We start from the raw sequence: 15008 nt of genomic DNA on the forward strand, positions 1-15008 counted from the left end.
AAATGACACTAAAATGACATCAAATGAGCAAAAAATTACAGAAATCATAATAAATGACACCAAAAACACATAATCACAGCATGAAAACATAAAATTACACTAAAAAGGACACAAAAAAACATCCACGAGACATAAAATGTCAACACAGAAACATGGAATGAGACAAAAACCATAAAATTACTCTTTAAAGACGCAAAATTGAGATTTTCTTTCAATACTGAGCACCAAATCCTGTATAAACTTAGTGAAATAAATATGATCAAATGTTTAATACAAAAAACTCTTGCTCGTGTATTTATGAGTCTGTAAGAGATAAACAGAAGCTGAATCAGTCTACACTGTAAAAAATGATGCTTTTAACGTTTTTTTGCTGTAATATTGTGAACAGTTAACTGTTATTTTGTGTGTGTTTTGATAAAATACAGTCAATATCTTCTAAAATAACAGAAAAAAGTATTTTGTCATGTTAACATGGTGGTGGCAGCATCATGATGTGAAGCACGGTGGTGGCAGCATCATGATGTGAAGCATGGTGGTGGCAGCATCATTATGTGAAGCACGGTGGTGGCAGCATCATGATGTGAAGCACGGTGGTGGCAGCATCATGATGTGAAGCACGGTGGTGGCAGCATCATGATGTGAAGCACGGTGGTGGCAGCATCATGATGTGAAGCACGGTGGTGGCAGCATCATGATGTGAAGCACGGTGGTGGCAGCATCGTTCATTCTTGAAATTAACACCTGTGTAAGAAGCTCAGTTGAAATTCTGAGATGCTTCATTAGAAAACAGTAAGAGTTTTACACATTCCAGTTTCAAGCATCTTCTAAATTTCTTTTTTCTTTATTCCAGACTTTGTGCATCACATTATTAAACCAAACGATACACAAACCACATTTATCACTTTTATAACGACGGACCCAACAGAGAAGTCGGCAAAGGTGAAAACGCTCATTCGTTAAAGAGACACTTTAACTGATATAACAGACGATCATTTAAAACCCAAATCAGGATTCATCTGTTCTACTACTAAAATAATCAGGCACAGCTAGATATTAAAAAAGGAACCTGAAAGCAGGAGTTTGGTGTTTTAACCCTGTTGTCGTCCTGTGGGTCAAAATTGACCCATTTTAAAGTTTGAAAATGTGGGAAAATAAATATTTTCACAGTGAAACTTCTGATGTCCACATTTTCAACATTTTTGGGAAATCTTTGAACATTTTTTGGTGGAAAAAAGAAATGTTAAAAATGTTTCTTAAGAACATTCAGAAAAAATCACCCAAAATCCAGCGAATTTCACTGGATTTTGGGTGATTTTTATGTTCTTAAGAAAACATTTGAAGTTTTACTGATATATATGGAATCATTTTAGATATTATTAATCATTTTTTGAATATATTTACAGGAATTTTCTTGCCAAATTTGGGGGATTTTTTTTTAAGTAAAACTTTTAAGGGAAACTTTTAAGGAATTATTGGAATTTTCTTCCTGAAGATTTTGCAAATTTTCTGAAATTTGGAGAATTTTTTTGCTGAATTTTTGGATTTTTTTTCAGACAAGGAAACAATATTTTTTCATGCTCGTAAATGAAGACAACAGGAGGGTTAAATCGTTTGAAGATCCTGTGTGACATTACTCTGTTTACGTAGAGCAGAAAGAACAGGATGAAACGCCGTTAAAAGCCTGGTGACAGTTTGACGGCTGCTACAAACTCAGCTGAGTCTTTAAAACATTCCTACAGAGTTTCATCTCATTCTGGATAAAGTAAGGCTGACTGGCATCGACTATGTCTATCACTTATTTAAACTCACTGAAAGTACAAGGAAACATCTTCCACACGGCGCACAGAGTAGTTTAGTAGTATTTTTTTCTTCCACTGTATCTCCACCACACCTTTAAAATGCAGTAAGTCATGCTCATCGTCATCAGGGTTCGTTATAAAAATATCATTTACATTGTACACATAAAACATATCAAACCTGCATTCTGTCAAGCAGTCAGCAGGGGGCGACTGATGGCAACATGAGGTCTAACTGCACTGATGAGAAAATGATCCTACTTCTCACTTCATCTGTTACCTCAGTGATCATTGATCTAATGAGTTTATGGTCCCGGTTGGTAGTTTGAAATCTCCTTTAACCCTTTGATGCATAACCTGGGTCAAAAGTGACCCAAAACCAATGGAAAATGGGTATCTCCTCATGTGGTCTATGCATCAAAGGGTTACCACAGTAAGGAGTTCTTTTAGTAAATTATGGTCCCATTTACAGGAGAATCACCCATCAAAAGACCATCATCATCATGGATCATTCCCACACATTTGGTCCAGTAGTGTCCTCCTCCATCTTCTAGCAGCTTCACTGGGTTTTATCAGCAGTTCCAGTATCTGCTAAACAGAAAATAATCCCAATAACATCAGGGACACCTTGTAGTTGTGCAGATGAGACCTACATGAAACCAAGTAGTTTTGGTGTTAAGTGGTTAAGTTTAACCAAGCTGTTTTGATGCAAAAGACTTACCAAGTGGTTTTTTTTTTGGTCTCAACCTCTCCAAGTCACTATGGGGCTGAAACTTAAACTCAGTCGTTTTGGTACAGAAACGTAACCAAACACTGACTGAAAACACAAGTCAACAGTGAGTAAAAATGAAACACTTAAATAAAAAAGTAAAACCATAATTATGATCTGAGACCTGACTCCAAATGTGGACTTTTGCTCTTCTTAATACTAAACCACAGTTTGATCGCCATTAAATGAAGTGATAACAGATTTTAATTCAATGAAGTGATACCTCAGTCTGCTAAAAGGTGGAGGTCCCTACTGGTCCATATGTATGGGAATGATATCCAATGATTTCATTGAGATGTTGACTTCCGGAACTGTTGGGAAAACAGACGATAAAGCGCTTTAGGACAGGGCTACATCGTGATCAAATCAGAGTGTCCTCGAGTTCTCAGTCAGATCCACCAATCACTCATTACGTCCAGTTACAAAAGACTGAGATGGCAATGGACAAACCCCAAACCCAACGCTTAAAACAGTAGTTTCTGAACCAATCCTCATGTTGAGTCTGATGTAGCAGCTATTTCCAAGTCCAACCGCTTCGTCAGATCAGCTGTAGTTCCTGGTTGTTCCACCAGATGGAGCCTATTCCTGTTTAATACTGTAGAGACCAGAGGAGGCGTCACTCAGACTACAGCTCATGTTAAAGGAGAGAGCATTGTGGGAGTTTAGCTAGTAAAGGGGCACCATGACAAAGACTTCTGTGGCGGTTAATGACCTCCAATTAGAACTGATGTGTTTAAGACAAACCAAACTGACCTGGACTGAGCTACAGATCATTTCAAGTATTCATTACATGACATTCATTTTGATTAATCTGTTAACGATTGATAAAGCAGCTGATTATTGATTCAGAAAACTATTAAGTTATTGTGCTTTCCTTTTACAACACCTGTGTGACAGTAAACAAAGTTTTAGTCTTATGTTAATGTCGACATACACCTGATGAAAGGTGCCTTGATTGACCCTGATTCTGGCCTTTGACTTCCCTACTTCTAAGCTTAATCTCCAAACTCAAATCTTAGTTTATAAGTGACTCATAGTTTCAAAAGTCTTAAAACTCTGATGGTTGGAGGCCGTAGAGTAAAACTGAGAAGAGTCTTTAAAAACATAAAGGTGTGCTATTGTCATATCCCATAAATTATTCAGAAATTTATGGTCATAAATTAGTGGGGCTAATAAAAGGCCGCAGTAGAATAACAACTGAATGTCACTTCTGGACTCATATCTTTTATATTTTTTAGACTTTTTTGGCCTTTTTGCCTTCATTATAATGTACAGTGGAGAGAGAGACAGGAAGTGTGGGTAGAAGAGTGGAAGAAAGACATGCAGTAGATGGCCATGGGTCGGACTCGAACCCATGACCGTTGCATCGGGACCATGACCCAGTTTATGGGTCGCCTGCTCCACCAGTTGAACTACAGGGGCGCTCAAGGACTCATATCTATTCAAACCCATCATCACAGCATGTTATAAAGATGAACCGATGCAGTAGAAGGGTGGACCTGGAAACACCATCATCAGAAGGTCTTAACGAGGATTGGTGTCAGTAACTAAAGGGAGTCGGTCATTTTTCTTCCTATCTTGTGTTTGAGTCCATTTCCAGGGTTTTGCTTCTCGTGTTGTAGACTCGGAGCTCCACTATTCGGCCTCTCCTGACCCTGAACGGTGAGCCGGACAGTTCTGAACTCACCCAGAGGTCTGGACAGCCGTCTCTGGAAACTATTTCCTGCTGTCTTTTACCTTCCAGCCTCCTGCCAGAAGAGAGTTCGCTGGTGCTCTTCATTAGGTGTTAGTCGGCAGTGTTTTGGCAGGTATCGCTGAGCCGATCTCCAGCCTGGGTGATGGGACATACACTGACCCCATCCTGTTGAGGGACGTGGCCTTGGTCATCCCCTCGCTGCCCACCGTGGACAGAGGGAAGCTCTCGTAGCTCTCCGCCGGCCGGTTTCCACACTGGCAGCGCTGCAACGTCGATTTCAGCTCCCTCTGGAAGTTGCTGTTGAGGAAGCCGTAGACGATGGGGTTGATGCAGGTGGACGCCATCGCTGTCAGATGGCAGGCGGAGAAGACAGTGTCGTGCTGGCAGTCAGGCAGCGCCTGGTGGTGCCAGTCGAACAGAGTGTTGAAGACGTTGAGCGGCAGCCAGCACAGAGCGAAGGCGACCACGATGGCCAGCAGCATGGCGTTAATCCTCTGGGCTCCCCGAGTCCTCCTACTGCGCTCCAGTATGTCCCTGCAGACACAGCATGAAGCCCACTGTCAGATATCACGACACGCCACAGGCACAATCATCAAACAGCATCAAATACAAAGACTAGAAAAAGTTCTCCTCTTGTTTTGCTTTTCAACATTGAATCGTGGTCAGTTTAATTTATCATTTTTGACAACAATTTAAAAAAAATTACATCAAAGGCTCTTTGATGTCAAAAAGAAAATATATCTACAAAGTAATATCAGTTAATTAAAAATATAAAATGTTCAAAAGTGATTGTAGTATAAAGACTCTGGTGGATCAGTTCTCCTGGATAGAACTACACCATGAAGACTAAAGAACACTCCAAGAAACTCTGAGGAAAGCTTGTTGAAAAGCATCAGTCAGGACGATACAAGAACATTTCCAAGTTCCTGAAGATCTCTAGGAGTCCAGTTAAATCCATCATTAAGGAATGGAAGGAAGATGGAACATGAATAAATCTGACTAGAGCAGGACGTCCTCAAGACCTGAGAGACCGAGAAGAAAGAGACTAGAGAGGGAGGCCACCAAGACTCCTATGAATCCTCTGAAGGAGTTCCAGCTTCAGCAGCTGAGATGTTAGAGACTGTTCATCCAACAACTGTTGTCTGTTCTTCACCAGTCAAAGCTTTATGGAGACAAAGAGAAAGACTCTGATGGAAAAAAATCCAATTAAATCTGGACTAGATTTCACCAGAAGACATGTGGAGACTCTGAAGACACCTGGAAGAAGGTTCTTTGGTCTGAGGAGACCAGGATGGAGCTTTACGTCCATCAGACTAGATGATATGTTTGGTGGACATCAAACAATGAACATCATCACAAACACACCATCCTCACTGTGAAGCACGGTGGTGGCAGCATCATGACATGAAACACGGTGGTGGCAGCATCATGATGTGAAGCACGGTGGTGGCAGCATCATGATGTGAAGCATGGTGGTGGCAGCATCATGATGTGAAGCACGGTGGTGGCAGCATCATGACATGAAACACGGTGGTGGCAGCATCATGATATAGGGATGCTTCTCGGCAGCAGTCGCTTATTTTACATTTTGTTTTTAGTTAATCAACGTCACTTTGTCGGAATCTTTTTTTACTTTTTATATGATCACACTTCAATGTTGAGAAGAAATAAAAGGAAAACATTTGCTCAGGATGTCAGATTATCCGTCCCGCTGTGGACAGCAGAGCTAGTTGACCTTCGTCTTCTCAGACGCAGGAAGATCCGGAGGTAACACAGCAGAACCAGCAGCAGCGGCAGGCAGTACTGGAAGATGAGCAGTGAGGTGGTGTAGGCCAGGCGGTGTTTGTCCGACGGCCACAGCTCCATGCAGATCAGATGGTCCCTGAGGACGACACAAACACACATTCTCTATGGACTAGGAGACCTTCTGAGGACTTTAAAGCTTTCTGGTTTACTTGTGGGGTCCTGGAGAACCTTTAACAGCTGAGTTCTGAGGAGACATTGGTGAAGGAACCTTTATTTTACTCTTTTAATTTTTGAAAAACTTTTTTGGCAATAAATACTGGAGCTTTTGGAACAATACTGGAGATATTAATCAACTTGTTTTGTATATTTGAGCAAACTAGAATCTTGTCTGACTCCTGCCAACAGAAATGCAAGTAAATGACTCTCGACACCAACGCCAAGCTCCTGATTTACATTAATTAAAAAATGTTCTGTGTTAATGAGGAACGTGTTAATACTGTCTGAACTTTTTGGGGATTCTGTGATGATAATTAGTGATTTTTGTGCCGAAACTTAACAAAACAGTCTGAAAACACAATAAAAGACCGAGTCACAAACAAGCCCAAAATATAAAAACACAATATCACTTGCTTTCTTTCATTCTTACGCTTAAAATAAAATGTTTTTTTAACCATTTGTAGCTGCGACTTTTTGAACAATGAAATACTATTTTACATATTTTTTTCAGTTTTAATAAATTACAGACATTTTTACTGTATTTAAATCAGCAAAAAATCTAATTATTTTACAGATATTTGCTGTAATGTCCAAGAAAAATTATGTATATTTTTGACTGAAAAATAACATTTTCCAAACTATTATTCAAAAATCTGTATTTTTACAAATAGTAAAAATAGTTACAATAGTTAGTTTGTTCATTTTGGGTGAAATGAACCTTTAAAACTAGAATTTATATAAGAATCTCAGTGCTAGCAGGAGGTCATTAACCACCACAGAAGTCTTTGTCATGGTGGCCTACTGCTAGCTAAACCCACACAAATACAGAATAAAAAAATCCTCAAACATCCACAAAAAACTGAAGTAACAATCACAGAACTACTTATTTAACAATTTAGATCTGAACATTTACATTCCTGTGATGTTTGCAAACATACAATCACCTCGAGCTGTTTTATATGACGCTGAAATATAAGAATGAACACGTATGTTCTGGTCGGAGATCATTAAGCGTCACCACAGTCTTTGTCATGGTGCCCCTTTAAGAGCTAAAGAAAACACAACACTGAATGCCTCCTCTGGTCTCTACAGGATTAAACAGTAAGAGGCTCCACCTGGTGGAACAACCAGGTCCTGCAGCTGATCTACATTTACTGACATGCATGACCTTCTTCTTCTGTTTTATTGGTTCTTTTTAGTTAATCTGTTAAATTCTTAACGGCTATTGTTTGACTGACGATTAACCACCCTTACCTCTAAAATCTCTATAAGACAACAGCCAAGGTACATCAGTGACATGATGAGAAATAAATGTCAGGTTTTTATCTTTAGCAGTTACTCAGGTGTTGCTGTTCAAATGGCCTCAAATTTAAATATGCAAAAAAACCTTTTCTTTCTTTCTTTCTTTCTTTCTTTCTTTCTTTCTTTCTTTCTTTCTTTCTTTCTCTTCCAATAGGTTCATCTAAAACCATCTTTTTTCTCTGATCTCCGCTGGTTGGAGAACATTTTCGCATTAAAGCATTGCCTCATCGAATCACAGTCGCTTCATGTTTCCATCTTTTATCTCCTCCACGATGAAGATTCATCAGCAGACTAATTGTCAGCAGCGGCAGCGAGCCTCCATTAATTAGAGCTTCAGCGGTGAAATTATAATTAAAATCCTTCAGCGCTGAGGATCATTTTTAACCTCTCAGAGACAAATGTTGGGTCAGAAGCTGAAAGAGTTTCCAATCATCTGCGACAATGCGGAAAAACTGCAGAATGAAGTGTAATAGATGAACTCAAAGATGAGTTTAAGGTAAAAACATGACTCATAATTAATCTGGACAGTTTCTATCTACTGAATACGACTTTTAACTGCACTATAAAATATGAGCATTGCTTTTTATTAACAGTTTTTACAAGTAAAAACTACATTATATTCACGTCAGAGCCTTAAAACTAGAATACTAGTTTTACACTGTACAAAAAAAGAAAAGAAAGAATTTAACTGTTTTTACCATAATTTTTAAAAACTATTTTCTGTTTTTCACAGATTTGTATTTATTTTTTTTACAGTTTTGGTAAATTAAATTTACTGTATTTCTTGAAATGCTATTTTTTTCTTTTAAAAAGTTTGACCATAAAATTAGACAGTTTTTAGTCTATATAAATGAGCAAAAATATTGTTATTCTACAGATATTTGGCTGAAATTTAAAAGAAAAATAATGTATTTTAAGTTTAGAAAAATGCCTTTTTAAAACTGTTATTTTACAGATTTTTCCTGTTTTGTTAAATTATCTGTATAATAATATCTGTAATTCTTTTACAGTGTGTGATGATAATATTTACAGTATTGGTTGTGCTAGTCGGAGGTCATTAAGCGTCACAGTAGTCTTTGTCATGGTGCCCCTTTAAACAACACAAAACTGAACACCACCTGGTGGAACAACCAGGTACTACAGCTGATCTACAATATATTTACTAACATGCATGGCCTTCTTCTTTTGCTTTATCGGTTCTTTTTCATCTGCTAAATTCTTACCGGCAATTAGTTAACTGATGATTAACCACCATTACCTCTCAACGCCCAACAAGAAAACAGCTAAAGTCCATCAGGGACATGATAGGAAATAAATTTCAGGTTTTAATCTTTAATATTTATTGAAATATTGTTGTTTAAACAGCCTCAAATTTAAATGTGAGAAAAAAAATTGCTGAAAGAGAGTGGAATTATTTGATATCTCAAGTTAAAATCTCAGAAATAATTTTTATAAATAAACATGTTTCCAGCAAAACCGAGCTGGCTGGGAAGAAATTGTTCTAAAAATGTGGTGATTTAGGAAGGAACAAGTCTTTTATTGTGAAGGAGTTACAGGAAACACAGCGTTTTCACCTGAAGGGGTTGGCAGGCAGGCTGATGTTCTGGAAGGGGTCATTGGTGAGGATGTTGAAGGACAGGAAGGGCAGCGAGATGAAGCAGGCCACCAGCCAGGTGAGTCCCACGGCCAGGTAGGAGTGTCCAGCAGCCGGAGACCAGCCGGTGGGATGGAGGATCAGCTGGTGGCGCTCCAGAGCGATGAGGACCAGGGAGAAGATGGACACTGTCACCGACATGCACTGGACGAACGGAGTCACCTGGACAGGTACAGAACACAAGATCAAAGTCTGAACACCTGGAATTAAAACGGGTCATTTCACGAAAGTTGAGAGTTCCAGGTCCTTGAAGTCCACAGAGGTGGGTCCAGATTTATTACTTTTTAATGGACTTTTTCCATCATTTCTGAGCCTCAGAACTTCATCAGTCCAGAAGATAGAACCATGACATTTAAGGAGAAGAAACACGTGAGTTCTGGGAAAAACTGCAACTGAAGTTATTATATAAAAAAAAAAAAAATCACCACAAAAATGGTGAAAATGACCACAAAGAGACACAAAATAACCCCAAAAAGAACCAAAACTAGCCTGAAGGGTTCAAATATGCCAGAAAAAACACCCAAAAATTCATATATATATATATATATATATATATATATATATATATATATATATATATATTCATATAGGAATAGGAACTTTAGTCCTTTTTGGTTGACATTTTTTTTGCTGAATTTGAGTCTGTCACAATTTTCACCTGTTTTGTGGTAATTTTGGTACTTTTAGTGGTGGTTTTGCTCCTTTTTGTGGTTATTTTCCACGTTTTTCCTGGCATATTTGAATGTTTCAGGATAATTTTGACTTTTTTTGAGGTCATTTTGCAAATTTTTTTTGTGCAAAATTTGAGTTTTTGTTGCAATTTGACCTTTCACCTTTTGTGGTAATTTTGGCCCTTTTTGTGGTGATTTTCACCATTTTTGTAGTAATGTTCCAGCTTTTTAAGTTATTTTAATTACAGTTTTTCTCAAAACTCAGATGTGTTTCTCCTCCTAAATGTCATGGTTCTATCTGCTGGACTGATGAAGTTCTGAGGCTCAGAAATGATGGGAATCTGGACCCACCTCTGTGGAACTCTGGAAATATTCCCAGGATGAAGGTAGAACTCTGATCCTTAATAAAGTTACTAGAGATGAAGAACCAGATGGTTCTGAGGGAAACTTTGTTCAGGTTTTGTTGGTTTTCTTCTGGATGTTCTTGCTGCTAGACGCTTCCTATTTAATGACCAAACAGAATAAATTAAAGCTTCTTTCTGTCACAGATCCTCCAGTTTTTCCTCAAGGGGCCAATTTGTGGTTGGGACTGACAGTTGTTGGTCAAATCGAGGCTCCGGACACTGAAGGGTCACAGATCAGATCCACAGAGTCGCCAGTTGTTAGCAATTTATTTAATTGGAACCAAATTTAGGAATGGACTCCTGCATCGTGAATGAGAGGAAAGATCAGGTCTAAAGCTGTTGGACGAGGATTTATAAGAACCTGTGGTTATCTGCTGATTGTTTAATTCATTAAGAATCATTTCTGTAAACACACATCATCAGCCTGTTATTCATCCTAGTGTTTACTGCTGTTACTATTATTGGATGTTTAAAATGCAGCCTGTTGTTTTATCGTCTGGTTTTAAATAAAGCTTTGAATCACAGCCTTCAGCTCTAAATGAACGTGATTAATTAATGTTCTGGTTCAGAGTAAACTAGCAGAGAACATATTAGAATAAACTAAAAGACATTTAAATGTTTAGTTTTCCAGAGAAGTAGGTTTAATAAATACTGGAATTTACAGCAGATGACTTCTCCCCCTGACCTCCTCAGAACATCTGGTTCTTCATCTCCAGTAACTTTATCAAAGATCAGAGTTCTACCTTCATACTGGGAATATTTCCAGAGTTCCAGGTCCTTGAAGTCCATAGAGGTGAACGTCCCCTGGAGAAAGTTCTAGAGTAGACCTACTGACAACTGGATAGTTGTCAGTAGGTCTACTCTAGAACTTTCTCCAGCTGTCGGTAGGTCTGCTCTAGAACTTTCTCCAGTTGTCGGTAGGTCTACTCTAGAACTTTCGCCAGTTGTCGGTAGGTCTACTCTAGGACTTTCTCCAGTTGTCGGTAGGTCTACTCTAGGACTTTCTCCAGTTGTCGGTAGGTCTACTATAGAAGTTTTTCCAGTTGTCGGTAGGTCTGCTCTAGAACTTTCTCCAGTTGTCAGTAGGTCTACTCTAGGACTTTCTCCAGTTGTCGGTAGGTCTACTCTAGGACTTTCTCCAGTTGTCGGTAGGTCTACTCTAGGACTTTCTCCAGTTGTCGGTAGGTCTACTCTAGAACTTTTTCCAGTTGTCGATAGGTCTGCTCTAGAACTTTCTCCAGTTGTCGGTAGGTCTACTCTAGAACTTTCTCCAGATGACGTTCTCCTTTCCTGCTTCCAGTCTTTAAGTTTAGTTTCACTTAGAACATTCCAGGTCCTTGAAGTCCATAGAGGTGGGTCCAGATTTATCACTTTTTAATGGACTTTTTCCATCATTTCTCAGCCTCAGAACTTCATCAATCCAGCAGATAGAACCATGACATTTAGGAGGAGAAACACATCTGAGTTCTGGTGAAAACTGACACCAGATCAGTTTTACATCCATCCAGGTGTCACAGTTGAAAGAACAAATCAGTTGTTTCATTTCTAACCCAAACAGTCATGAAATGCATTGAGAACCGGCAGAATAGTTTCATTAGATCAGAATGATTGAATGGATCCAGCAGAGAACACAGTCCATTATTGGACCTTAAAAACGGAGAAAAGACCAAAACTGCCAGTCCAGGCTGGTCTAGTGTAAGTTCCTATAAGTGTTTATCTATGGATGGATCCATATTTCTACTAAAATACAGTCTTTGGTCGACATTTCTCCAACTTTTGAGACTGTAACATCAGTAGAATCTGATGTGAGGAAAGACAACATTGGTGTTCATAGAGGGCTTGATGTTCATAGAGGTCTAGATGTTGGTCAAAGATGGCGCCAGTGAGTGCAGCTGCTGTCGTACCTGCTCCTCATCTCTCTCTCTCTATATATATATGTATATATTCATATGCATATGAGTATATATATGTGTGTTTTATTTCATTATTCTTATTGTTTCAGTTTTGGAACAGGTGCACAATGCATTTCACTATATAATCATACTATGTATAATTGTGTTTGTGACAAATAAACGTCTTGAATCTTGGTGTTCATAGAGATCTAGATGGTGTTCATAGAGGTCTGGATGTTCATAGAAGTCTAGATATTCATAGAGGTGTAGATGTTCGTAGAAGTCTAGATGTTGGTGTTCATAGAGGTCTAGATGTTCATAGAGGTCTAGATGTTGGTGTTCATGGAGGTCTAGATGTTCATAGAGGTCTAGATTTTGGTGTTCATAAAGGTCTAGATGTTCATAGAGGTCTAGATGTTGGTGTTCATAGAGGTCTAGATGTTCATAGAGGTCTAGATGTTGGTGTTCATAGAGGTCTAGATGTTCATAGAGGTCTAGATGTTCATAGAGGTCTAGATGTTCATAGAGGTCTCGTTCATAGAGGTCTAGATGTTCATGGAGGTCTAGATGTTCATAGAGGTCTCGATGCTGGTGTTCATAGAGGTCTAGATGTTCATGGAGGTCTAGATGTTGGTGTTCATAGAGGTCTAGATGTTCATGGAGGTCTAGATGTTCATAGAGGTCTCGTTCATAGAGGTCTAGATGTTCATGGAGGTCTAGATGTTCATAGAGGTCTAGATGTCAGTGTTCCAGAGGTCTAGATGTTGGTGTTCATAGAGGTCTAGATGTTGGTGTTCATAGAAGTCTAGATGTTGGTGTTCATAGAAGTCTAGATGTTGGTGTTCATAGAGGTCTAGATGTTTTTAGGGTTCTAGATGTTGGTGTTCATAGAGGTCTAGATGTTCATGGAGGTCTAGATGTTCATAGAGGTCTAGATGTTCATAGAGGTCCAGATGTTCACAGAGGTCCAGATGTTCACGGAGGTCTAGATGTTCATGGAGGTCTAGATGTTCATAGAGGTCTAGATGTTCATAGAGGTCTAGATGTTCATAGAGGTCTAGATGTTCATAGAGGTCTAGATGTTCATAGAGGTCTAGATGTTGGTGTTCATAGAGGTCAAGATGTTGGTGTTGATGTTGGTGGATTACGACTACACCAGCACCCAGCAGTCCATCAGGGTGTCAGGTTTAAACTGGTTTTATACTGATTTCAACTGGTTTTAACTGGTTTTATACTGGTTTTATACTGGTTTCAGACCTTGCACAGCGCCTCTCCCAGCACCCAGCGGTCCATCAGGGTGTAGATGACGGTCACCGGCAGACAGACGACACACATCAGGATATCGGAACAGGACAGGTTGGCGATCAGGATGTTGGTGACGTTGCGTAGCTCCTGTTGCCGGGCGATGATGAACACCAGGCCCGCATTGCCTAGCAACCCGATGGCGATGACAGCGCTGTAGGCCACAATAAGGAAAGTGGCTCCGCCCACTGAGGGCGGGCACTGGGAGGTGTCGGCCCAATCAGAGGCCTCCCAGATGCCCACGAGGCTGCTGTCATTGGACATGGCAGGATGGAGGGGGCAGGACAGAACCAGAACCTGGACCTGGACCTTCGATAGACCAGAGAGAGGAGGAATCAGAGGAGAATATCAGCCAGAGATCAGTTCATCAGAAACAGGAAGAAACATTCAGATCCTCAGCAGCTTCCTGTCAAACACAGAAACAGAGAAAACATCTTAAAAATTTGTGTTTTTAATTAAAAAAAGATGTGAAATGATAAACTCTTTCATTACATTACAGATATCAAGTTCAATCGCAGAAAAAAAGGATCAATTTACACGTGGACTCCTCAAATCATCAAAAATCTGTACTTTGACAACTGGCAGTTTCTTTTTTTACAATGTGTGACCATAAAATCACACTATTTTATTGTATTTAAATCAGCAAAAATATGTTTGTACAGATAGATGCCGTGATTTTAAGGAAAAATGTGTATATAAAGCATTTTTAAAATGGTAAAATTACAGATAACAACTAGTAAAATCACAGAAAAAAGTATTTATTTAAATTTTAACCAAAAAACACAACAATGTGCAAAATAAATCAGTTATATATATTATTTTACAGATATTGGCTGTTATTTAAAAATATGTATATTAGGCTTCAAAATTGTAAATAATCTATAAACTGTTATTTTACAGATTTTTTTTCCTGTTTTGTCAAATTGCAGATATCCTGTATAAATTACAGTTTTTGTTTTAAAATTTATGTGTTGACTGTTAAAAAAAACATACAAAACAGGCCAAAACTGTAAATAGTTTTCCACAAAATATTTTTTTAAATAGTAATTTTTTTATGAATTGCAATCATAAATTTAAACGGCAAATATCATGAAATTTCAATATTTTACACATATTTCTGCAGTTTTTTCAACATTCCAGTAGTCAGCCATTTTTAAACATCTTTTCTGCACATTTTTGCAGTGTAAAAATGAATGTTTTAAAAACAGCTTTGAACCATTAACCATATTTGTTTTACATATTCTTTCTGGTGCTCTCCCTACCAGACCTTGGTTGTTTGTTTTTTTTTTACAGTGTACTGAGATAAATATCTTCCTCTTCAGCTGATTAATTATCATCTGAGGTGATTTGTTAAACGGTTGCTGTTTATTGGTCGTGTAAACTGCTTTTATTGGGTTTATTTATTCAACATTGGACACGTTTGAAGCAGAATAATAATCTGAACTCTTATCTGCAGCAGAGCGACGGTTTAATTAAGCCGGCTGCCTCTCAGACACGTCGCTGCATCTCGTCCTGATTACAGAATTAATCACATTAGCATACAGGGAACATGCTAACGCT

At 38.7% G+C, this 15008-nt stretch overlaps 1 protein-coding gene across 1 annotated transcript in view; it reads right to left on the bottom strand.

Moving 5' to 3' along the window:
• Positions 1–822: 822 nt before the first annotated feature.
• The window catches only part of npy8ar (neuropeptide Y receptor Y8a), a 47008-nt gene continuing 32822 nt past the window's right edge, over positions 823–15008 (bottom strand). Inside the window, exons 2-5 of the mRNA XM_055019336.1 lie at positions 13404–13757; positions 9100–9341; positions 5997–6143; positions 823–4795 (exon numbers count right to left, since the gene is read on the bottom strand). Of these exons, the coding sequence (XP_054875311.1) occupies positions 4345–4795; positions 5997–6143; positions 9100–9341; positions 13404–13712 (1149 nt within the window). The 5' untranslated portion in view covers positions 13713–13757 and the 3' untranslated portion in view covers positions 823–4344. The remainder of the gene's footprint in view (positions 4796–5996; positions 6144–9099; positions 9342–13403; positions 13758–15008) is intronic.

The sequence above is a fragment of the Amphiprion ocellaris genome, chromosome 17, assembly GCF_022539595.1.
Source record: "Amphiprion ocellaris isolate individual 3 ecotype Okinawa chromosome 17, ASM2253959v1, whole genome shotgun sequence".
NCBI classification, from domain to species: Eukaryota; Metazoa; Chordata; class Actinopteri; family Pomacentridae; genus Amphiprion; species Amphiprion ocellaris.